Here is a 25,315-nt window from a genome sequence, read left to right on the forward strand (position 1 = left end):
GGAATCCTTCGCCCAACACTGTGCTGGCGTCTATCATCCTATTGTCAAGGCGCGTACGATCCACCCCTTGGGGGAGGGGTGGGCACTCGACGTCGATCATCGCGATCGATTCGGGGATCATAATGCTCACGGTTCTTGTACTGATCATGCCGGTCTCCACGCCCCTCACGCCTCGGGGGCGATCTGGGGCTATGAGCCGATTGGACTGTATTTGCAGCTACGGATCTGATGTGAATCCTATTTCGCGACTGCGATACAACTGAATTTTGATCTCCTGCTGCCCGGAGTAAATCTCTTATCTGCAACAAGCCTCTGACAGCCTCTAACTGAGAAGGCTGAATTGACTCTGCTATACGGGCCGCAGCTGCTAAATTCTGAATCGAAGTTAGATATACCTGAGTCGGTTGTGGAAAGAGCTGACGTCGACTGGAATCTGGAACCCGTTGCCGCGCACGCTTGTCGAGTGCTCGCTGAAGGTTCTCCAGTCGAGCGCACTCAGCCAAGTTGGCCAAGCGCACGTCCTCTAAGGCACGAGCCTCGGGAGTTTCTCCAATGATAGGAGTATGAAGCGCATCCATGTTCCGGCGGCGAAGTTCTTCCCTTTGCAACGAAGTGAGGGGCTCGGGGAGATACTCCTCATGGGCATGCGACGGATCGCCTCCGCCGTCGCCTCCGTCGGTGCCGGGAAAACCGGGAGGACCGCATGGTCCGTCGACCATCAGGACCTCCGCCGCTGGATCACTGTTGTTGCACTCGGATGTAGTCTCTGCGGAGCTAGTCGACGGGTCGAACAAGCCGTACAGAGATTCGTCGGGCTCGATTTCCACGACTTGGGGTGGCCAATTAGCGAGCCACCGCGTGTCTCACCCACCGCTGAAGCCTCGACCGACCGGAGCGCTTGCGCTGGCGGGAAACAGGGGGGAGGACGACACAAAGACCGACCGATACTGGGTCGATGGCTGCCGCAGGAGGACGCCGTGGACGCATGCCCTAAAGTGCGTCACTCCATGGACTGGGAGTGCATCGATGTCGAGCGGGGCCTCCTGAAGCCAACCAGAGTCGTCGGTGACGAACGTGAGCACGCCGAGACGGATCTCGCGGCACTCATCCAAAACTCCGCCTGAAACCATGATGAAGGAGATCGGAAAAAATTACAACTTCTCCAGTAAGTCGCTAAGACACCTGCCCCAAGGTGGGCGCCAACTGTCGTGGTTCTAAGTCTGACAGTAGTGTAGGGGGGTAGGTATGGAGAGGCAAGATCCTAGCTATGGAGTAGTTGTATACGCTAGGGATTTACGAGTTCAGGCCCTTCTCAGAGGAAGTAACAGCCCTACGTCTCGGAGCCCGGAGGCGGTCGACTGGATTATATGCGTATGAGTTACAGGGGTGCGAACCCTTTACACTGAGGAGGGGGGGTGGCTTATATAGAGTCCGCCGGACCCCTCCGGCCCTCAGTTATGCAGGGTTTAAGATCCGTTAAGATTGGGCGTTACTGGTAACGCTACAAATAAAGTGCTATGATGATCATAAAAGCTACTTAATGACCGACCGTTGGCGTGCAGAGTGACTTTAGGTCTCCTCACTGTCGAGTGGATGACTTCATGGTCGAGTGGTTGGCTTCATGGTCGAGTGTCTTCGAGTCCGTCGAGTGGAACACTTCTGAGTCGATTGACAGGTGGTTTCTTCTAGAGATGTCCTTGGGTAGGGTAGTTTGGACAGGTCCATGACCCTACCCTAGGTACATTGCTTCATTAGTGGCTCCACTGAACTTTGCAAAATTTGATAACCTTGCTGCGGGTGACTCGGCTGGCATTTTCAAGAATCTTGACTGGTTTCTCCTCATAGGTCAAATCATTGTCCAACTGAATCGCCTCTAGCGGCACTATATCTCTCAGCGGCATATCGGCCATCTCTGCGTGGCATTTCTTCAATTGAGAAACGTGGAACACGTCGTGAACTGCTGACAATCCTTCGGTTAATTCCAACTTGTAGGCAACTTCTCCCATATGCTCCAAAACTTTATATGGTCCCACAAAACGTGGCGCTAATTTACCCTTAACTCCAAAACGCTTAATCCCTCGAAGTGGAGATACTCGAAGATAAACTCTGTCTCCGACTTTGTAAACTATCTCCTTGCATTTTGAAACTGCATAGCTCTTCTACCTGGACTGGGCTACCTTGAGTCTGTTGCGAATCAACTTTACTTTCCGTTCAGACTCCTTAATCAAATCTGGTCCAAACAACTGGCGGTCTCCAACTTCGTCCCATGACAACGGGGTCCTGCACCTCCTTCCATACAAGGCTTCGAAAGGGGCCATCTTCAAACTTGATTGATAATTGTTGTTGTAAGAAAACTCTGCATAGGGCAAATTGTCGTCCCAACTTGATCCATAATCTAGGGCACAAGCTCTTAGCATATCTTCTAGAATCTGATTAACTCTCTCAGTCTGTCCATCTGTCTGTGGATGAAAAGCTGTGCTGAACTCTAATCTGGTACCCAAAGTTTTGTGCAACTGATTCCAGAACTTTGAGGTAAACTGGGTTCCTCTATCTGATATAATGCTCCTCGGTACTCCATTCAGACATACTATCCTGGTCATATATATATCTTGGCCAACTTAGCACTGGTGTAAGTGGTCTTCACTGGGATGAAATGTGCTACCTTCGTCAAACGATCGACTATAACCCAAATCAAGTCATAGCCTGAACGAGTCCTGGGCAATCCCGTAATGAAATCCATGCCTAGTTTATCCCACTTCCATTCAGGTATCGGCAATGGTTGCAACAGTCCTGTTGGCTTCTGATGCTCTGCTTTTACTCTTTGACATACATCACAAACTGCTACATATTCTGCGATATCCTTCTTCATTCCGGTCCACCAGAAAGTATCCTTCAAATCCAAATCCATCTTGGTATTTCCTGGGTGAATCGGATATCGTGAATCATGAGCCTGCTGTAGAATCAACTTCCTGATCTCCAGGTCATTAGGCACATAAACACGATCTTCAAACCATAGGGTATCGTGCTCATCTTCACGAAATCCCTTAGCTTTGCCTTTGCTCATCCTTTACTAAATGGACTCCAAAAATCCCGAAATAAATTTCCCCGACTTCTAAAATCAAGCCGAACAAGATGAACATTTATTTGGGGCCTAAATGCAATTTTGAAAAACGCACATTTTTCCTGAATTCAAATGAAAAAGCAATAAAATCCAAAATAAAAACTTATTTGATTTTTTATTAAATCCTCAATATTTCTATATTTTGGGAAAGTCATTTTATTCCCTCTCTCATATTTTTATGATTGAAATAATTGAAGATAAAATAAAATAAAATAAAATGGTCCTATTTCAAAATTTTGAGAAAACTCAAATATGAAATTTACGAAATCCCCAACTCTCTCCATGGGTCCTTGAGTTGCTTAGAATTTCTCGGATCAAACCCAAAATGCAATAAAATATGATATGCAATGATGATCTATTGTATAACATTCCAAATTGAAAATTTGGGATGTTACAAACTATGAGCACTGTGCTAATAACTTGTCCCGTGGCTGCGATGTAAAGCAGTAGGGGCTCCTTGCTAACCAGAGCAGCAAGCACTGGCTGGGTGGAAAGCAGGGCTTTGAGCTCCTCAAATGTTGTTTCAGCTTCGTCATTCCACTCGAACTTGTCACCCTTCTTCATCAGTCAGTAAAGAGGCAGTGCCTTTTCACCGAGACATGAGATGAATCGACTCAATGTAGCCAAACAACCAGTAAGTTTCTGAAGGTCATGCACATGCACTGGGCATTTCATTCGGAGGCTTGTGCCAATCTTCTCTGGATTCGCGTCGATCCCTCGTTCGGAAACGAGAAAACCGAGTAACTTTCCTCTTGGGACTCCGAATGTGCATTTTGATGGATTGAGCTTGATATCATACCTTCTCAGGTTGGCAAATGTTTCAGCGAGGTCAGTCAGCAGGTTGGAACCTTTGCCTGACTTAACCACTATGTCATCCATGTAAGCTTCCACATTCCGACTGATTTGAGTGAGCAGGCACTTCTGAATCATGCTCATGAACATGGCGCTAGCATTTTTTAGGCCAAATGGCGTAGTAACATAGCAGAAACATCCGAACGGGGTGATGAAAGCCGTTTTTATCTCGTTGGGTCCAAACAGTCGGATCTGATGATACCCGAAATAAGCGTCCAGGAAGGACAGTCACTCGCATTCTGTAGTTGAGTCGACTATCTAGTCGATGCGGGGTAGAGAAAAATGATCTTTCGGGCAGGCCCGATTGATGTGCTTGAAATCAATACACATTCGGAGTGATTTATCTTTTTGGGGAACCATAACAACATTGGCGAGCCACTCGGAGTGGTATATCTCGCGAATGAACTCAGCAGCAAGAAGCCGAGCCACCTCCTCGCCAATGGCCTTTCTCTTCTCCTTGGAGGACTGATGGAGGTGTTCCTTAACGGGTTTTCCTTTGGGTTGACTCGCAAACGGTGCTCAGCCAGTTCCCTGGGTATAGCTAGCATGTTAGCTGGCTTCCATGCAAAGATGTCCCAGCTCTCACCGAGGAACTGGATGAGCGCTTCTTCCTATTTGTTGTCGAGTGTAGTTGAGATGTGGGTCGGGGCAGCATTGGGGTCGGTCGGGTGGATGTGGACTGGCTTGGTTTCACTGGCCAACTAAAATGCGGATTCTGAAGCAGACCTCTTGGCACGCAGCAAATCACTCGGATCTGCAGTCTTCTGGTACTCTTGAAACTCTACTGCTGCCATCTACTCATCTGAAATCTTTGCACCGTCCTGAAGACAGTCTTCTGCTCTCTTATGGTTGCCTGAAACCGTTATCACGCCTTTGGGGCCAGGCATCTTCGTCTTGAGGTATACATAGCATGTTCTAGCCATAAATCTAGCATAAGCAGGTCTGCCCAGAATGGCATGATAGGCGCTCTGGAAATCCATGACCTCAAACGTAAACTTCTCCTTGCCGAAATTCTTATCATCGATGAAAACCATGCACTACTAGGGAAAAGGCTACTAGCAGCGCGGGTAAAATGGCTACTAGCACCGCGGGTACCCGCGCTACTAGTATCGCGCTACAACTAATAGTTAGTAGTAGCATGGGTTCAACCCGCGCTACTACTAACAAAGTTAGTAGTAGCGCGTTTCCACCCACGCTACTACTATTATGAACCCACGCTACTACTAATGAAATAGTAGTAGCGCGTCTATAATACCAATGCTACTAGTATCCTAAATACTAGTAGCGTGCAAATTTGTCCCCATGCCACTACTAACGAATTAGGAAATAAAAAAATCGACAAATTCCATTTTATGCATACAGTTAGAGAAAACACAATAGTGATGGAAATGTCGTTATTCCTGATTATACTATTACACTGTTGCCGTATCTACTATCATATAGTTCCTCATTCTAACATCCTCACTCCAATAATAAGAAAATGAAAAGGAAAAATTGCGCTAATCTGCCAGTGTAATGTCCTGATTGACGCTGGGATCTGAGTGGCTGAAGGGGGCGAATAAGCGGACATTGCCTTCATCGACATCAAGGAAGATCCCGATGAGGGGCGCCGGGTGGAGGGTGCGGAAGAGGTTGCGGAAGGAGCGGGAGGAGCGGACACCGCCGAGCCACGAGCGGCAAGTGAGCGTGGCACGGACGAGGGCCGGCAGGCTCGGCAGTCGGAGGAAGATCTCACGGAGCTGGTCTTGGCTGAGCGAGGATATGGTGGTGATTCCGTCGGCGGCGGTAGCTTGGGTAGTGGTAGTGGCCGTGGAGGGAATCGACGGAGGTTTCACCGCTGGAGCATCCAGCAGCAGCAGCAACAGCTTGCTGCTCATAGCTCGAGCCTCTCCAGGTGTTAACCTGTAGGAGAGAGGGGGAAATGGCAAGATGAGATAGTGTTCATATTATTAGGAAGAAGTAGGCCATTGTAGCTCACATAAACAGATCTGCTACTATGCAGAACACAAGCACCTGTTATTGATCTGTTTGTAGTAGGAGCCAATGGAACTGAAACACAAGTAGGACATTAACAAACAGCAAAGAAAATAGAAGGACGACCTTGTGTGGTGGACGAGGTGCAGAAGGGTGTCCTCCTGGTCAGCTCGGGAATCCTCCTGCACCAAATCGAATAGAAAAAGTTTGAAGCATGTTGAATAACTAAAAATACATGTATATAATTTAGAAGCAACAGAAGCACATATATCTTCTGTTTCTTCCTCAAAGTGTGCATATAGATAGGTCAGATTATTGAATGCATTGTTGCTATAAAAAATATGTTGTTGATGAATTTGACTAGATTTTAGATATGTTAAGCAGGGGCAAGAGTTTTCCATCAATCAACCTGCTGCAATAGTACTAACTAGACTAGTCAGGTATGAATTGGACGTCAAGGAAATGAACACAAGAAGCAGCAGCAACTCCAAATTTTGCAGCTTCATTCACTTTAAAGATTGCAGCAGTGTGGCGCGCTTTGCTAACAGCTTGAGAAATCCAACTAGACCAATCGGCAAACTAAATTATAGTGAATTTTTGTGGGAGCAAGCAAAATAATTAATTAGCAAACAATGCAGTCAGTGTCCATCTTATTCAACACTAGAGTCTGACCAAGCAGCAAAAATTCAGTAAAGCATGTATGTATGTAGATTCAAACTAGAAGAACCTTGATATTGACATTGAACTGTTGCTGCTCATCCATGGCTGGGATCCGTGGTCCATGACATGTATACATGATTCTGGATCATGTGACTGCCTATACTATACAACCCAGAACTGTTTGCATCCATGATTCCATGTACCTCTTGGTTTCGACAAACCTGTCAAGGATCAGATTTATGACAGAAACAGGCCAGTCATGCCGTGTTTCAAGTCATTAAAGTCTACACCATTTAAAACTTCTGAGTTACTGAACAAATTCTGAGTAAATGTTTTAGTTGGATGTCGAATTAACCCATCAAGAGAAGTTGGACAAAGAAGAGTGTTGTGGTGCTGGCGAAGTCAAATTTTAGGGCACCTGCTTCAAACCATACTGGTAGGTTGCCGAGTCCTGATACATGGATCAACTACACAGAAACACACCAATTAGACGATGTGATATGATAGAAGCACAGCGGAGCATTAAAGACATCGATTTCATGTTTGATTTCTGTAAGCAAGGATGCTTCAATGTGGAAAGAATGCTATCAATCTTGGAAAATGAAATCCTAAGATCCTCTTATGGAGCTGATATGTTGTATATGATTTTGCTGGAGTTGAGATTGTATAGTTCCTGTCTCATATCTTGGTTTCTCTTCTTTTTTTTTAACAAGAGGGGATCGTACCGCCCTTCCATTTCCACTATACAAATTCAGAAGTCATGATTGGTTTTTCACTCTGTTTTTCATAGTTTATCACTTTATATCATAATTTAGGCACCTCTACAGCTATTTTTTGCAAAATCAAGCTTCAGTGCTATGGTTACTGATAACATGCCGGCATTTTGCAGGAATTAACAAAGAGGTCAAGTGAGCAGCTTACATCAGTTCCGAGGATGCCGGCAACCCCTGCCATGGCGAACCGGCAGTGCACGAGCTCGGCCTGGACATACCACTTCAGGTCCTTAGGCTGCTTCACGAGCCCCAGGGGATCAAACCCATAGTCACCAGGCAGCCTACAATGAAAAACACCAAGCAGCACATCAGCCTAACAAGCAAACATCGCCACCTGCAAAGAACACCGTTAGAGATTACCAAATCGAACCGCCGTGCTCCAAGCTCGCTCACGAATTTCACCCGAAACACGCACAAATCAAGCCCCCGTGCTCCAACCTGCAAGCTCGCTCACCGATTTCATCCGAGCCACGCACAAATCGAACCTCTGTACATCCTCCAATCTCGCCCATGGATTTCACTCGAGCCACGCACGGATCGAACCCCCTTCAACATCAACCAGCAGGCATCATGGAAGAGCAGGACCTTAATTATGTTGAGAACAAATTCATTATAATGACTCAGCATCAAACTAGACTAGGTAGTAGTGTCCGTCCGATAATATCAGAGACAAAATCATCGTTGTTGTCACTGGTAAACTGATTATAGCCGACCTCACACACTCACTCACTGCTAGGTGATGGTTGTGAGGAGTATATGCTAATATCACAGACAAAACCATCGGTGTTGTTGCTAGTTACAGCTGAACTCACTCGCCAACTCACTCACTGCTAGTGCTAGTAGCACATTCTGACGGTGATAGATATTACGCCCCACACCGCATATATATTTGAGAAGCTGACTAGAAGCAGCAGCACGGATCAATTCCGCTGAACCTGAGAGAGAGAGAGAGAGAGAGAGAGAGAGAGAGAGAGAGAGAGAGAGAGAGAGGCCATCATCATACCTCGGGTGGGTGGGGGGCGTGGTTGAGGCAGCAGTGGGGGGGGGCGGTGACAACGATGGAGACGGAGACTCCGCGATGCGTGGAGCGCGGCTCAAAGGGGCGGCGCTGCTTGCGGGTGCGGAGGCGACGGCGCCATTACTGGCCTCCCGATCTGGAGGAGGGGGAGCTCGGGGGAGCCGGGAGGCGGGCGGTGGCAGTGGATCTGACGAGGGTGCGGGGGGAGTGGAGATGCGGATGCTGGGATGTGATATGATGTGTGGCACTTCCGCTGTAATTTCGCACCAAATTCCACTGCGTGCGTGCGAGGAACTGATGGATTTCACTCGGGGAAACCACGACGACGGCGAGCAGAAACCATGATGGGGAGGATCCTCACCTGCTCCAGAGGTGGGTGCAGCCGGGCGGGTGGGGCGATGCCGCGACGACGGCGGCGTGCGGAGGGCAGGGCGGCCGCGAGAAAGGCGAAGTGGGGGCCGCCGCAGTGGGACAGGACGGGGGAGGCGAGGTCACGGAAGAAGGGCGTCTGGCACGCCGTGCGGCCGCGGGAGGAGGAGGAGGGGATTGGAGGTGGATTTTTTTAGACGGGGGTCGGTGGGGTGGGATGAAGGTTGGTGGGGTGGGGTGGATCAGGGGCTGGGAGTGTGGATCGGGCCTGGGTGGACACGTTTAGTAGTAGCGTGGGGTCTTACCTGCGCTACTACTACTTACTTAGTAGTAGCGCCAGTTTTATACCCCTCGCTACTACTATGGCATATCCCGGTTTTATACCCCTCGCTACTTACTTAGTACTATTGTTGGAGACCATTTAGTAGCAGCGCGGGTTTATACCCCTCGCTACTACTATCAACTTAGTAGTAGCGCGGTTTTTATACCCCTCGCTACTACTAATTAGCAGTAGCGTCCATTTTTAAACCGCGCTACTGATAAACTTCTCTGTATAAGGTTTTCCCTAGTAGTGACATCAAGAGTGATTTGGCCGAGCGATTTGGCAAGATTCGGCTTTCTTGCATGGGATGACTCCATGGAATCGCATGTTGCTCTCACTAAGTTTGGACATCGGAATGCTCATTCTTTTGAGGGCCTCAGCATACAAGATATTCAGACCCCTGCCACCATCCATCAGAACCTTGGTCAGTCGGGTGCCCCCTATGACTAGGTCGACCACCAGCGCTTGCCGCCCAGGGGTGGCTACACGTGCCGGGTGGTCGGACTGGTCGAATGTGATGGGTTTTTTTTGACCACTTTAGATACCTTGGTGTTGCCGGAGCAACCATGTTAACCTCTATGTTAATGACCTTCAATCGACTTCTGCTCTCTAAATCAGCAAAAATCACCAAAGTGGCATTGACATTGGGGTAACCATCCTCATCATCCTTATCTTCTTATTCCTTCTCGGACTCTTTGTCCTTATCACTGGGTTTGCTCTCTCCGAAGTTCTGGATTAGGAGTCGACATTGTCGAGTGGTATGCTTGGGGAGAATCGGGTTCCCCTCCTCATCCTTCTTGGTGTGAATGTGGCACGGCAAGTCCATCACATTGTTTCCATCTTGGTCTTTCACCTTCTTAGGGGTCCAAGGCCCTTTAGGCTTTCCTTTGAATTTTCCTTGATTCAACACTGCTGCTTTGGTAGGACCTGTTGCCTTGGCCTTTCGCTTCTGGTTCCGACTGGAATTTCCTCCTCCGGCGTCCTAGGCGACTGTTTTGTGTTTACCGCTCCGGAGTCGATCCTATTCTTCGCCATTAGCATACTTGGTGGCAATCTCCATCATCCGAGTCAAAGACATATCTCCAGTCCGACCAAATTTCAGATTGAGCTCTTTGTAGCGAACGCCTTCCTTGAAGGCACAAACTGCTTGGTGATCTGAGACATTCTCCACTGTGTGGTGCAGAGTGATCCATCTCTGGATGTAGTCTCTCAAGGTTTCATTCGGTTTTTGCACACAATGCTGGAACTTTGGTAGACCAGCAGGTCTCTTGCAAGTGCCCTCGAATGTTCTGGTAACACTCGGGCTAACTCATCCCAACTCAAAATCCTCCGAGGGGCTAGCGGAGTCAACCAAGCCCTGGCAGAACCTTCAAGCATCAGAGGGAGGTGCTTCATGGCCACCTCATCGCTGCCGCCGCCAATGTGCACAGACACTCGGTAATCTTCAAGCCAAGTGTCAGGCTTCGACTCTCCTGTGAACTTGCTGACTCCAGTCGCTAGTCTGAAGTTATGAGGAATCTCAGCGGCTCTGATGGCTCTTCCAAAACACTCTGGGCTGGAAACATGGACTCTGCTTCCACTGGGTCGGTCCCGATCCAGCCGTTCTCTGTATGCTCTGTTCCGGTCGACCAAACCCTACACAAGGACGAACCTTGCGTCGAAGCCGGGCTCTCTGGGATCGACTGGAACTCTGTGGTCATTTCCATACGGACGCTTGTCATCATTACGCCGGGGCGCAAATGACCCGTCCCTCAGAAGGGGCGAATGCTCTGTTCCGGTCGACCAAACCCTACACAAGGACGGACCTTGCGTATTCATGATCGTATTCTCCTTGAGCTCTTCCCAGGTGCCGATCCTGGCAGCGACCACGGCCTCCATGCCGCAAAGGTGACCTAGGATTGTATGCCGACTGAACGGTGTCTGCTCTTACTGACCTGCTGTGTATTCTGTTCCGTGACTGGGACACAGCGGAGTTCAGGTCTCCTGCTGCTTGGAGCAGTGTTCTGATCTGTTCCAAGCCTCTCCCAGCCTCTGAACAGGACGGCTGAATGAACTCTGCAATACACACAGCGGCTGCAAGATTCTGAATCGGCGTGCAGAATACCTGAGTTTCCGGTGGAAACAATTGTCGTGGACGTCGACTGGACTCGGGGAACAGCCGACGAGCATGCTCGTCGAGAGAATGTTGTAGATTCTCCATACGGGTGCGCTCAGCCAGAGTGGCCAAGCGCACAGCCTCCAAGGCCCAGGCCTTGGTGGTTTCCCCTATGATGGGGGTCTGGAGAGCCTCCATGTTGCGGTGATGCATCTCCTCCCTCTGCTGCGAGCTGAGAGGTTGGGGCCGATACTCTTCATGGTCGAGTGATGCGCCGGCACTTCTACCGCCATCACTGCCGCGACGGAAACCAGCGGACTGCGATGGGAGTCGACCATGAGGACCTCTGTCGCGGGGTCACAACTCCCGCTCTCAGAAAATGTGTCTGTGTAACCAGTCAATAGATTGACTGATCCACAGGGAAATATGTCGGGCTCGATTGTCGCGACTTGGGGGGTGAACGCCTTATGGGATGTCGTGTGTTTCACCCATCGCTGGAGCTGCGAATGACCGGATCGCTTGCGGCGGCGTCCAGCAGAGTGAGACGTTGACGTGAGGACCGACTGATACAGAGTCGACGGCTGACGGAGGAGGACGCCACAGGCACTCGCGCGGAAGTGTGACAAACTGTGAACCAGGAGGGCCTCGACGTCGAGAGGAGCCTCCTGAAGCCAGGCAGAGTTGTCGGCGACGAAAGTGAGCGCACCGAGCGGAACTCGTGGCCCATGACCAAACCGCCGTCGGAAACCATGTTGATGAAGATTGAGGAAAACGCAACCTCGCTGGAAGTCGCTAAGACGCCTTGCCCCATGGTGGGTGCCAACTGTCGTGGTTCTAAGTCTGATAGTAAGTATAGAGGGTACGAATGAGGAGGCAAGGACCTAGCTATGGTGATATTGTACGCAAGTGTTTACGAGTTCAGGCCCCTCTCAGAGGAGGTAAAATCCCTACGTCTCGGTGACCGGAGACGGTCGACTGGATTGTATGAGTGCGTGTGTGTGTTACAGGGGGTGTGAACCCTTGTGCCAGAGGAGGGGGTGGCTTATATAGAGTGCGAAAGGACCCTAGCTATCCTCCGTTACAAGGGGTTCAATGTACATAAAGATGTGACGTTACTGATAACGCCAACCATAAAGTGATATTAATGATCTTAAAGACTACAGAGTGAATGCCTGGCCGTTGCTGTTCTGGTCGACTCCTGGTCTTCAATTTGTCGAGTGATTTCTTGTATGGTTGAGTGGTTGACTGGTCGTGTGACATCGGGAGGGAGGGGTACCCGAGTGACTGATTTGTCGAGTGGTTTGCACTCGACACCTTCATTGGTCTCTCCTTGTTGTCTCTTGTGCTTCTTTGCTTCTAGGGTAGTGACCTTGAGTAGGGTGCATAGTTCAGGCTTATGACCCTACCCTAGGTCTATATCCTTGTTAGTAGGCGACCCAACCATGGAGAGACGAGAGTATACAATGACTTGTGATGAGATCTGAATTCCAGAACGACGCGACCAACCCGATTATTGTCGATTGGCCACGTTCCAGGCTTCTCCGAAGACGCTTGTGTTTGGTCGTGAGTTCGGTATTCAGAGAATTCACGTGAAGATGGACTGCAGAGAGGCGGTGAGTATGATCAATAGGGCTAGCAGGAATCTCGCCGTGCCAGGCCCGATCGTTGAGCATATCAGAGGTCTCATGCTAGGCTGGCAGGGATGCAAGATCACATGGCGAAGGAGGTCGGCAAACCAAGCTGCTCATATACTCCCTCCGTCCGAAAATACTTGTCATCAAAATGGATAAAAATGGATAGATACATCCATTTTTATCCATTTTGATGACAAGTATTTCTAGACGGAGGGAGTAGTATTAGCTACATCCATTTTTATCCATTTTGATGACAAGTATTTCCGGACAAAGGGAGTATTAGCTAAGCTTGCAGTAGGTGATGAGGTGTGTGTGGAGTGGCGGTATGCACCACCAGACTATATCCTAAATGTAATAGTGGATGAAATCCCAGACTTTGGGTAAATAAAGTTAGATGCTTTCACTAAAAAAAGGCTTCTCCGAAGACGCGGTTGGCAGATGTACCCACGTAGACCGAGTCGATCGGTTAGTTAACATATCAGCGTGAAACGACAAAAATACATGGATGCAATAGCCTAAATTCAACTGATCAGCGGTCCTCGACCAGCCACTAGTGTCATTTTCTTATATTAGCTTTTGAAATAGGCTTCTGCCACGTTATATATATAAAGCAACAGCCGAACGAAGCACATGGCCGAACGATATAGGGTGATGATCTAACCCTTCGAGGATAACCAGACCATGCAAGATGCACGCGACTATACGTCGAGAGAAAGCACATGAGGAATTGATTACAACCCTGCACTATGCCCTATTACACCAAAGCTTCACGATAACACCCTCGGGAAGGAGAATGATGCTAAACATCGCCGTTGCTGAGTCCACAATGAACAAAGGTTCTCACCTGGGACCCAGACATGGAGAGGAGCACCTCGACGATGTCTTCAAGAAGGTATGGCCATCAAAAATTCCATGGACGGAATTTCTTTAATTGGTAGAGGTTTTCATGACCCGTAGTTTAGACGAGAGCGGGGATGTTTTTTTTTAATGTGTGTTGCGTTCATCCATACAAACTTTGGGCTAATTCTATGTTTTTTTACTTAAGCTTAGTTGAATTCAGATTCAAATAAAAAATTGACATAACCTTTGCTCATATTTGAGTTTGGCACAATTCATTAATGAATCGAGAATTAATTTAAATAACGAAAACAAGATCCAAATAGATCTACCAAAGACCGGCACCGATTGAATCCCGCGAGGTCTGACGGAGGCACACCACCACACGCCCTCCGATAACGCTAGACGCACCACCGGGACGGGGATGGGTGTGGGAGATATTATTCCTACTAGGGGGCATCGCCGCCACCACACAGCCCCAACCGAGACACTGAACCGAACAAGAATGAGAGCGGGATCTCTCCCGCAGGCGAGGGGCCGAGGTCCTCCGCTCCTCCATGGCCCAAAGTCCATAGGAGGCGAGGCGGATCGGCGACGGCGCCAATGGAAGGAAAAGAAACCCTAGTCACCTGAGAATAGTTTGGCGTGCGAGTTGTCCTTGTTTACGATCACACCTCGACAAAAGTACCACATACTCTCTTTTTTAATTTTGATTGGTGCCTTTGACTTTTATTTTTTTACTGTTGCCCGTTGAAATCTCTGAGTTCACGGAATCTATCGAATTTGTAGTACATAGAATGCATGTAGTATCTACTGAAAATAGTACTCCCTCCGTCCGAAAATACTTGTCATCAAAATGGACAAAAAGGGATGTATCTAGAACTAAAATACATCTAGATACAACCCCTTTTATTCATTTTGATGAAAAGTATTTCTGGACGGAGGGAGTAGTACATTGAAACCTCTGAGTGTTCCACCGGAATTCATCCTGACCATGTGTCAACTGGACCGCGCTAGTCTCCTCGAGAGGGTGTGCCATGGCGCAAGGCGGAGTTTGATCAAATCCCATCGAAAAGGAACATTAAGCCACGATGTGCTCAAAAATTGCGCAAGCATATCATTTTTGTCGTGAGCAATACATTACAAGGCTGAATATTGTTTTCAGAGAGCGGCATTACCAACCACGTATCTTCATAGAAATAAATATATATCTAACAAATCTGGTTAAACAAATACGGTAGCTCATTTCTTTAAAATGCCCATTTCTTTTCGTACATGGGTATATGGGGTACACATACCCTAGTACCTATTTGTCAATTCATTGTTGTATGCTTGATTGTGTCATGTGTACTTATCTATCATTGTGTTCTTTCAATGAATTAAGCGTTGAAGCAATTGTGTCATCACCGGTGAGACAACCATGGACCATTCTTGGAATCGTGGCCCTGATATTGTCAATCAATATATGATGACTTAGCGGTCATAATATGTAAATAATCAATATATGATCGATGACCTACTGGTCATATTTTCATGAACGCGTGATCGAATTAATTCTTCTTTTAGCTCTGAAGTTAGTTGGCTGATCTACAACTTTAACCATCTTACTTCGCTATACTGATACGATTGTAAATAGACTATTAGGATTATACAGTAAGAAATGCAGACTAGGTCACTACTCTCTTAGTAAACTAATATAAGAGCATTTAGATCATTAGGAGGGAGTACTTCAGTAATGGTTTAGAGTCTGACTCTTCCGACGGCTAATTTGTCAGGATGTAGTTATATTTATCTTATTGAACATACAAAGGATGAGCCAGTGCGCCCAACTAGCGGCCGTGGCCACGTCTCCTTTTATTTGTCTCCCTAGCACTGCGTCCTCTCCTCTCCCTTTCCCCTCGCTCGCTTCCTCCTCCCGAGCGGCCCTAGCTGCTTTCTCCGGCAGCACTCAGTCGCCTCCTCTCCCTCTCCACCTAGCCGCCCGCCTCCCTAACAGCCTCCGCCTTCTCCCTCTCCCCCAGAGCAGGGCGGCCAGCGCCCCCCCTCCTCTTCTCCCCACCCGACGCTGGTGACGGCCGCCCAAGCACCTCCTCGTCCGCCCGCGCCTCGAGCCGCCACCGGTGCTCCTCCTGTCGCCCAGAGCAGGGCGGCCGGCGCACCCCCCCTCTTCTCCCCACCTGACGCTGGTGCCGATTGGTTGCTACTTCATCGTCGAGGGACGTTCGGGGAAGGACCAGAGGTGGGACGCCGGTGGCAGGGATGTAGGTGAGGCATAGGGTCCCGGATCTGGCGATGAAGCCATGGATGTTCAGCCAGGCCATCATGTTCGCATTGACCTTGTGGGCTGCTGCTTCTCTTTATTCGTCTCCCTAGCACTGCGTCCTCTCCTATCCCTTTCCCCTCGCTCGCTTCCTCCTCCAGAGTGGCCCTAGCTGCCTTCTCCGGCAGCACTCAACCGCCTCTTCTCCCTCTCCACCCAGCTGCCCCCTCCCTGACAGCCTCCGCATTCTCCCTCTCCCCCAGAGCAGGAGGAGCTGGTGATGGCCGCCCACGCCTCGAGCCACCACCGGTGCTCCTCCTGTCACCCAGAGCAGGGCGGTCGGTGCACCCCCCCCCCCCCCCCCCCCCCCCCCTCTTCTCCCCACCCGACGCTGGTGCCGGTTGGTTGCTCCTTCATCATCGAGGGACGTTCGGGGAAGAACCAGAGGTGGGACGCCAGCGGCAGGGATGTAGGTGAGGCGGAGGATCTCGGATCCGGCGACGAAGCCATGGATGTTCAACCAGACCATCATGTTCGCATTGACCTTGTGGGCTGCTGCTTCTCCAACATCATCTGCAAGAAGTGGTACATCGGCATGAACAATAGGTGAGAAAATCCTTCTCCATTCTCATCAGATCTCATCGTAGTGGGTGGATTGGGTGTGGTGCTGATCCGTGCTCCTGTGTTCTATGGGGGAGTGCAGGGCTGGAGAGTTCAAGGAGCTGGACTGGTTCTTCAACAGAAAGAAGGGCGGGATGTTCCTAGCCAGGAGCAAGGAAGGACTACAACTTTATTTGGTTTCCAAATTTTTCATAAGAATCTGCAACCGTATGAGGAGCAAGTAAATTTGGCATAGGTAAACTAAAATACATCATGTTCTGTAAACATGTGTGCTACTATAGTGAACCCTATGGGATATTTTAAGCAGGATTTAGTTAATTAGTTTGTGCAAAGACGCATTATGTGGTGCAGTGTTGCGGTCCATGAGTTGACAAGTGGATTCATAAGGTTGGATTGATAAGAATCCGGATAGGAATCCTTGAGTTGGCTCGGATTGATAAGCACTTGGAATCGTCCAGCCCCCAAATCCTTGAGTTGGTTCAGAGTTAGCCTTGGCTGCTCCCCTGCTTGAAAATAGCCCTGATTAAGGTTTAGAGTTAACCTCTCTTAGGCTATTTCACACGCTATGACTGAAGTTTTTGTTACCTGCTAAAAAGCCTATATTTTTGTTACCTCCAATTCAGGTTCCCCTGATTCAGGTTCATTTTTGTGTACTGCTTCCTGCTAAGAAACATTCATAATATAATGCTTTTGTTAGCTCTGTCTGAACATTTTCTTATTACCCTTTTAGTGCCTGCTCTCATGAAGATGAATGTGTCCTGTTTGTCAATGCCGGTGGGTATATCTGCAAAAGGAACAGAAGACAATGTGCTCCCGAGAGAGATGGTAAGGAATGCCATCAATCTTGACAATTAATTTGCTGGAATTATCACAAAACTTGTCAAAACTGAAAATTTCGACTGCAGTAGGTAAGATTGACTGAAGAAAGCAACTAAAACTTCAAAGAATATATTGTTTTTTATATAAACTGAATACTGGTGTACTGTCAATATTCAGTAGCAGCAATTAAACTTCTGAGTATATTGTACTCTCAATATTCAGAAGTAGAAATTCAGTGTTGTACCAGTAAAATTGTGCCGATTCCTCTTTGCTGTGCAATGTTAACATCAGATTATCCAATGTTCCATATTTTAGCACAATATTCAATACTCTTATGTCCCGCACAATGCACCGCACAAGGTCCCTTCTCCCTTCCCTGCTGCAGGTAGCACCCTCCCTTTTGTTTAGTTTCAGTATGCAAGCGAACATGTACAGTTCATGTGCACTGATTCTGAAAACTGAAGCATTTACATGGCCATGTTGCTTTCTTCAGTGAGGAGACAAGAGAGGAGATTGCTGGATCTGGAAATGGAGGTCAGCACCACCTACAGGACAAGAGCGCCGCTCCTCTCCGACTCTCCAAGGTCTCTCATGCTCTCCTCTTGCTCTGCCTCAATTAGAAGGTTAGGTGTGACCAAAAAACTGAAACTTTATCTCCTAATATACCTCCATTTTTGTAAAATCAAATTTGTTTCAGCTATGTGACCAATGATCATACACTTGTTTCAAATAATCCTACGCTTATCAATTTCCACGGACAGGTTAATGGTGTATACCTGCTTCTTCTGAGCTGCCATGCAAAGATTGTTATCTCTTGAATTTATCCATTGCCAACTTTATCCTGCGGTCATGGATGAAGTTTGCATTAGTCTTTGCTAGCCAGGTTCCCAAAACTACAGGTTCCAGTCCTATTATTCTGCCTTGATCATAATGTCAATTTTTCTTCCATATGTTAAATTTTTTGTCATATGTAGGCCATCAGATAACTTGTGTATGTTCATCTAGTTGCAAAAGAAACTTATGGCTTCTGTCGTCAGTAAAAAAAATAGTAGACCAATTTACAGTTGAAAGGATCGGGCACTGCCATTTGCTTGCCGTGTTATACTCTTAATGAATCTTAATTATTTCTGATATGTTTCAGTTATTTTATTTCAACAGAAGACAAGATTAGTCTGTCATCGACAGTGTTTTTGCAACTAGCAGTAAAAGCTGGTGTGTTTTATGACAGAGTGACAAATATGACTATTTGGGGAAACCATTCAACAACTTAGGTGAAGATACGATTACAAACATGGCTACTCTGTTGATAGTGCTTTGGAGTACTGATTTGATGATTTCCACTTGAGTAGGTTCCTAATTTCTTGAATGCCAAAATTAATGAGAGGCCAGTAAAAGAAGTCATCAAAGATACAAAGTGGCTAGAGGAGGATTTTCCTATAACTGTTTAAAAGGTACACAATTCCTTATTGATTGGGACAACTAAGAGAATATTGTGTACTGATTGATTGATTGATTTCATGAAATATTGTGTATTTTCTTGAGGTCATGCAGCTGCTCTCGTTGCCTACGCATATACACAGAGAAGGTGGTGGTGCCGCCGAGGCTGTTGCTCCTGGTGTTAGAGAGGGTGTCACTGAAAGATGCCGCCGGCTTGCCCGAGGTGGCCTGCACGTCTTCATGACCAGCCATCTCCCCAAGTGAGTCCCTTCCCTTTGAGAAAATCTCTCTGGCTAATTTGTTTGTTAGGATTGCAGAACGTGAATCTTCCTTAGTCATCACCAAATTGACATTCTCTGACTAACTGAAAAATAACAAAGTATTGAATGGTGCTACTTGTCGTGGAATTGGCACAACAGATGTCCTAGTGAAAGGACTTAATCGCGGAGCCATCGCAACTAGGAAGCTTGAAGGGGTTAATTGGGACAAGAGACACGGGAGGTTTATACTAGTTTGGCCCCTTACGATGAAGGTAAGGCCTACATCTAGTTGGGTTGGTATTGCTTGATGTTTCGATGACCAGGGAGCGAGATATGCTATGCCCGGTTCTCGACGAGTTGTTTCTTACCCTTAGCCGCCAGCAGGTCGCCCCCTTATATACACGGGTTGGCGTCCTGCGGCTTACAGAGTCCCGGCCGGCTCATAAACAGTGTCCGGCTCGGTGACTAGTCAAATCTACCTTACAATACAAGTCATGCCATTGTGGCGGTTTACTACAACGGGCCTCCAGTCGCTGGTGGCCTTTAGGCCCTTTATTGAATCGCCATCTTAATGCTTGGTCTTGGGCTTCTTTCTGACGAGTCTTCCTTGTGTAACTCGGCCCCTCCTAGGCGGCTTACACAAATAGTTATATCCCCAACATTAGTCCCCAGATTGATTTGAACCGGTTCATGTCAATCGTAAAATACCTTAAAAAATAAACTTTCAGCCTTCTGCTCGTGTAAAGGTTTTTAACCCGCCATGATGTCATTCTCTGGATCCGTGTTAGCCCGTCGTGACGTCATCTTTACTTAAATTCATTTTTTACACCGCCATATCTTCCAATGGATCTTTGCTTTTACTGACCGCTCCGAAAACTGAGGCGTCGGGGCCGCTGGATAATGATGTTTAGTCTCCTTGTTTCTCGCACCGTCCCGGTTAGCCCTTCCGATAAATAGGCTCGACCTAGGTCATCTCCATTTTCTTCCTCAGTCGTTCATCTTCTTCCTCTCGTTGTCTCTCTGCTGCTCGAGTTCTGCCGCCGCCGTCGTCGCAGATCTCCTCGTCCTCACCAACTCAGGTCGCTGCGTCAACCTGACTTGACTAGAAAAATGCGACGGACCTCTACAGCAACTCCGCATCTGTAAGTTTCCTCCTTCTTGTTGCTTAGATCCGCATTCAGTCTTCTTCGAGTTCGTCGGCGTTCGTAATAGCTTGAGTCAAACCCTCGATCGTTTTTTACCTCCAATGCCCCCTTTTGATCTTCAGATAATGTAGAACAGTTGCGGTGGTTATTTCACACCCGTTTCCAACTGCAAATAGATCCCTTTCTGTGTACAGAAGCCTTGTTTAGCACTGATGAACTTATCTGTACTAGTTTTAGGTCTAGAAATTTTTTCTTTTTGTGCACCTGTTTGATCCAAAATAATATCCGCCAACTGTGAAACCTGTTTCTGTTAAGCCCATTTAACTCTAGCGGCCCTCCTTGCCGGTTTAAAATAGACAACGTTAATTGACAACCTTGCCAGCTCCTGGCAACTTAAAATGTCTTTTAACTATTACTGATTCCCATAGCGGCTTAAGAAACCAGATATAATCAACCATATGTCATTAGGCCCCTTCTTAAGTCGCCATCTTGATTAAACTTAACATGCTTTTCTCTGGGTTAAATTTGAACCGGAACATCTTATTTTGTTATAGGCTTCAATTTACGTAATGGCACCCAAGGCTCCTAAAGCTCCCGTGACCTGCAACTTGTTTAAATCCACTGTTACAGAGAGCATCTTGTCTGATTTTGTGAAATCTGACCATCTGCCCAAGACGAAGAAGGTCATATCTTATCGTGCTCCTAACCCGTCGGAGGAGAAGCCTCAACCTAAAAAAGGGGAGGTAATCATGTTTACTAATCACATGAACCGGGGCTTCGGTCCACCCGGTTCAAAATTCTTCAGGGATGTTTTGCATTTATTTGACCTCAGACCTCAAGACATCGGGCCCAATTCTGTGTCAAACATCTGCAACTTCCAAGTCTTTTGCGAGGTGTACCTTGGAGAAGAGCCCAATATACTTCTATTCAGAGAGTTGTTCTATTCAAACCGGTAGAATGAACGTGCCAACGGGCCCAGCCTTGAACTTGGTGGCATCTCGATTCAGTGGCGGAGAGACTGCCTTTTTCCCTATGCTGAACTGCCGAGTCACCCAAAGGATTGGAATCAGACGCGGTTCTACTGCCAAGCCACTTCTCCGACTGAAGAAAATCCTTTGCCCGGCTTCCGTGCCCTGCGCCTTGAGTCCAAGCACATGCTGCCGAATAAACGGACTACTGTTGAACGTCTGTCACTTTCTCCCACTATTAGAAAAATCAAAGCTCTTTTGGGAAACGGCCTAGACGGCATTGACTTGGTCCGAGTCTAGGTTACTTGGCGAGTGCTTCCGTTAAGCCGCCGCCCCGGCTTAATGTGCACTTACTCCAGCGAGACAGATGGCCCACTGCGTCATAGCCCCGATGACTTACCAGAAGATGTGGTGGAAGCCATGATCCAATCGTTGTTGAAAGAGGGCACGGTGATTAGTAATGCCTTTGGCTTACTTCCCTGCAAGAAGAACCCGGCCCCTGCTGTGAGTCACCAACCTCAATGAATACCCTTTACTATATTACATCTTGCTTTTACTCATAATCCCTTATCATCTTTCACAGGTCGATGACAACTTCTGGAAGGTCAAATATGACCATGAGGCGACCAAACAAGCCAGAGCGGCAAAGAGAGCTGAAAGGAAAGCCGCCAAAACAGGAACTTCAAGGAAGAAGAGGCCAAGCGCTTTGGATTTGCTCAAATTGGATGACACTTCTAATGAAGAAGAGGTAATCCTTAACTCTTCTGACTCTTTTGTCATTATTTTATTGACATTCTATCCTTTCAGGAGGATACGGGGAACAGCCAAGCAATTGACGAAGAGGTAACTATAATCTCCTCCGACTCAGAGCCTTTGCCAAAGCAAAAAATCCAAAGGGTGACCCGGAAAGTAAGGTTTTCACATCCTCTAGCTTATCAAGATCCTCAATTTCTTTTGAAGCAACAACAGTTTGAAAGCCGGAGGCAGACCCGAACATCAAGGATGTAGAACTCTCCTCCGGCTTACCTGACGTAACCAGGAAACGTCGGACTGAGATTATCTCCGATTTACGTTCTATTTTACCTTTGGCGGGTTTATTTCGCCAACTTCTCAATTCATCTGAGTCCAATTATCAGGATACCTCTCCTTCCTTCGGCGAGTCTATGCAATCTAACATACGGGCTTTCAAAATTGCCCCGGGGTAACTTATTTTTGTTTACCTTATGCTTTATCTTATCCATGCTTTTGTACTCATCCTTCTGCCTTTGTCCACAGCGTGCAAGTGAAGCCCAACAAGAGGGCAAAAAAGAGTAAGCCGTCCCGAGACCCGGTCGTGACTGAACCGGAGCTTGGCACGACTGCTCCTGATAGTTCTACCCATCAACCGCCGCCTGAACCAGCCTGTGACATTCCAGCACCAACCTCTGATCCACACATTGAAGACACTCTCAATAGCTTTGATAACCCGGAAGCTCCTAGCCCGGTCAAGACAGTTGATCCGGACATTGAGATTCTGAAGACTCACTTTGTTGAGCCAGGGCGACCCACCGTTCTTGCCAAGTGCTCTGCTAAGGAGGAACTTCTGGAACGCCGAAAGGCCAAGCTAGATATTGCTGACTATACTCATTTGAGTATTGGAGATATAGTCTCTGGCTATCTCAATCAAGTACATAGCAGCCGTGACCTGGAAATTGGCATGGTGAAGCAAATAAAGCAAAAATCTGAGGTACGACTTATGCTACTATTCCGAATCATACTTACTGTATCAGCCTCCAAGTCTATTGCTTATGAATGAATATGCTGTAGACTTAGAAAAACTGCTTAGCCCTGATTTATCCACTTTTGGAAAGAAGATATTTAACCCGGTTGTAACATGATACTTTAAACTTGCGATATACATTAGCCCCCAAGTGTCAAGAATCTTTGCTTGCAAAGTGCTTGAGACTTAATTTCTTTGAGCTGGCATTGTAAGTTAAAACTCTTCAGTACACATTAGCCCCCAAGTGTCAAGTATCTTTGCTTGCAAAGTGCTTGGGACTTAGTGTTATCTTACCATAACTTCTGATCATAACCCGGCATTAAATACAGGCCACCATAAGTCAATTTGAGTCGGAGATGACTGACCTGAAGAACCGCCTGGCTGCTCAAGAACTTGAAATTCAAAAGGCCAACTCCAAATTTGAATTCAGTGTCTGTGAACAAGAGAAGCTGAAGAAGAATTTTGAGGCAGAGAAGAAAATTTGGGCTCATGAAAAGGCTTCACTGGTGACCCGGGCTGAGACGGCAGAGGCATTACTTGCAGAAGCAACAACGGAGCTATCCGGCTTAAAACGCCAGATATCTCAAATGGTCTCAACAATCTTTGGTAAGTTACTCATATAGACTTTAAACCTTGCAAACCTCCTTTCAATGATTACTTCAATTGTCAGCTCTGGCTCACCTTATGTTTAATAATGCAGGTCCTACGAGCACAAACCTCAAGCAGAACATGTTGATCAAGCTGAAGGCGGTTTATACTCTTGTGGAGGAGCTCTACAGCGGGTCACAACGTGCTCTCGCCATTGTAGCTTTATCAGATGACGTTCCTCACCTCCTGCAAAACGTATTGAAACGGCTTGCTTCACTACCTCAACGGATCCAAGATCTAAGGCGGGCATCCGCAAGAGCCGGGGCCGTAGCTGCGTTGAGCCGGGCGAAAGTCTGGATTCCGGAACTAGACCCGACCGACCTCGCTCTTGGATAACCCAGTCTTAAAGAAGATGGGATCGTATTTGATGGACATGACTTCACCGCCTGTGTCAAAGTTATACGCCCCGTGGCCACTCTTATTGGGAACGATACTGATCTTACCAAGTATCAGCCGGGCTATGACAACGAGAATCGGAGAATCCCAACACCTCCCTTTGATGAAGTCAGCCTGATCCCTCCAACTCGTAAGCATACCTTTGCCCCTGAAGTGGACCCATCCGGTTTAATAGATGATGAAGCCGAATTTGAAGCCTTGAACGGCATTGACCGGGCCTCGTCAACTTTCCAGGACAAAGCAGCCGACGGAGAAGCGGAGCAGGATAACCCGGAGCATTCAAGCCTGCCAAAAGAGTGAAACGCCAGGTGTTTATGACTTTGCAAAACAATGCTTCATTATTCAGACTCGGGGAGTCTTGTAATAGGGTAGAAAAACCTCTTCAATTTTGTCATGCCTTCGCGCATGTTTATGGCGCTTAATACTTTCGTAAACCGCCATCTCTATATATACTTCCAACTTATATTGATCTTTTATCTTCTTGATGTCAAATTTGCTTGCCTTATCCTGCCTATAAAAACAAGCAAAAATTCCCTTGGCGGTTTATCGCATCCGGGGTCACATAAGGTATTGATAACCCAGAGTGCGAACCAAAACATCATATAAAGGCCGGGTTAGGATCACAATCATATACCTGCGATCCTTTTGATGATCTCGCCTGTTTATATGACCTACATCATGCTGGTAAATTCAACTTCTGAAGGCCGGAACATATAATGTTCACCTGGCACTTAATAACCTGGGGTGATCAATATTAAGCCGGAATAACAAAAAACCATCTCGTAGTGCTTTCAAAAAGTCTCAAGATAGCCAAGTAATTTAAACTTATGAAGTATAATGGATAATAACAACATTAAAAGGCTTCTGATTCGAATACGATCAGTAAACCATTCCAAAGGGGTTAAGCTAAGATTCGGATACGATCATATAGCCCCCAGTGGCTTTGGCGATGCCAATCAAGTGGGTATCAATAGCTATGTTCTCTTTGGTTCAAATACGACCTATGTTTGAACAGGAAGCCCCCAAGTGACCATAAAAGTTGTTTAATGACGCTGATTCGAATACGATCCACGTCAGACCCAAAGGGGTAAAGCTATGATTCAAATATGATCAAGAAGCCCCCAAGTGGGTTTTGGCAGTATGCCAATCAAGTGGGTATCGACAGCTATGTTCTCTTTGGTTCGAATACGACCTATGTTTGAACAGGAAGCCCCCAAGTGATCATGGCTAGATTCAGATATGATCATAAGCCAGACCAAAGGGAAAGCCGGATTCAGATGTAATCCGCTCCCTGTTGGTTGTTTCCACCATATGATAAAAAGGACATATAGATTTTTGAGGGTAAAA

At 47.2% G+C, this 25,315-nt stretch overlaps 2 protein-coding genes across 18 annotated transcripts; one reads left to right on the plus strand and one right to left on the minus strand.

The window, feature by feature from the left end:
- Nucleotides 1-5,434: 5,434 nt before the first annotated feature.
- Nucleotides 5,435-8,911, minus strand: LOC123041515 (uncharacterized). Of its 2 annotated transcripts, XM_044464114.1 has the most exons (6): nt 8,384-8,911; nt 7,741-7,926; nt 7,529-7,661; nt 6,675-7,074; nt 6,074-6,129; nt 5,435-5,875 (listed from the first exon to the last, which is right to left on the minus strand). In XM_044464114.1, exons 4-6 carry the CDS (start codon nt 6,741-6,743, stop codon nt 5,473-5,475), a joined length of 528 nt encoding a protein of 175 aa, XP_044320049.1. In that variant the 5' UTR covers nt 6,744-7,074; nt 7,529-7,661; nt 7,741-7,926; nt 8,384-8,911; the 3' UTR covers nt 5,435-5,472. The 2 variants fall into 2 exon arrangements, with proteins under 2 accessions (XP_044320049.1, XP_044320048.1); XM_044464113.1 differs by lacking the exons at nt 7,529-7,661; nt 7,741-7,926; nt 8,384-8,911 and having other exon boundaries at nt 6,074-6,689.
- A 7,130-nt stretch (nt 8,912-16,041) lies between these two features.
- LOC123045715 (uncharacterized) lies at nt 16,042-24,460 on the plus strand. Of its 16 annotated transcripts, none has more exons than XM_044468879.1 (13): nt 16,042-16,521; nt 16,619-16,771; nt 17,267-17,361; nt 17,849-17,978; nt 18,117-18,254; nt 18,514-18,626; nt 18,705-18,806; nt 18,898-19,052; nt 21,749-21,913; nt 21,973-22,008; nt 22,441-22,891; nt 23,254-23,530; nt 23,625-24,460. In XM_044468879.1, exons 8-13 carry the CDS (start codon nt 18,901-18,903, stop codon nt 23,906-23,908), a joined length of 1,365 nt encoding a protein of 454 aa, XP_044324814.1. In that variant the 5' UTR covers nt 16,042-16,521; nt 16,619-16,771; nt 17,267-17,361; nt 17,849-17,978; nt 18,117-18,254; nt 18,514-18,626; nt 18,705-18,806; nt 18,898-18,900; the 3' UTR covers nt 23,909-24,460. The 16 variants fall into 16 exon arrangements, 15 of the variants coding, with proteins under 15 accessions (XP_044324814.1, XP_044324815.1, XP_044324811.1 ...); XM_044468880.1 differs by having other exon boundaries at nt 17,849-17,939; XR_006421555.1 differs by having other exon boundaries at nt 17,849-18,626; nt 23,625-24,098; nt 24,203-24,460.
- The last annotated feature ends 855 nt before the right edge of the window (nt 24,461-25,315 follow it).

Source organism: Triticum aestivum, chromosome 2B, assembly GCF_018294505.1.
Source record: "Triticum aestivum cultivar Chinese Spring chromosome 2B, IWGSC CS RefSeq v2.1, whole genome shotgun sequence".
NCBI classification, from domain to species: domain Eukaryota; kingdom Viridiplantae; phylum Streptophyta; class Magnoliopsida; order Poales; family Poaceae; genus Triticum; species Triticum aestivum.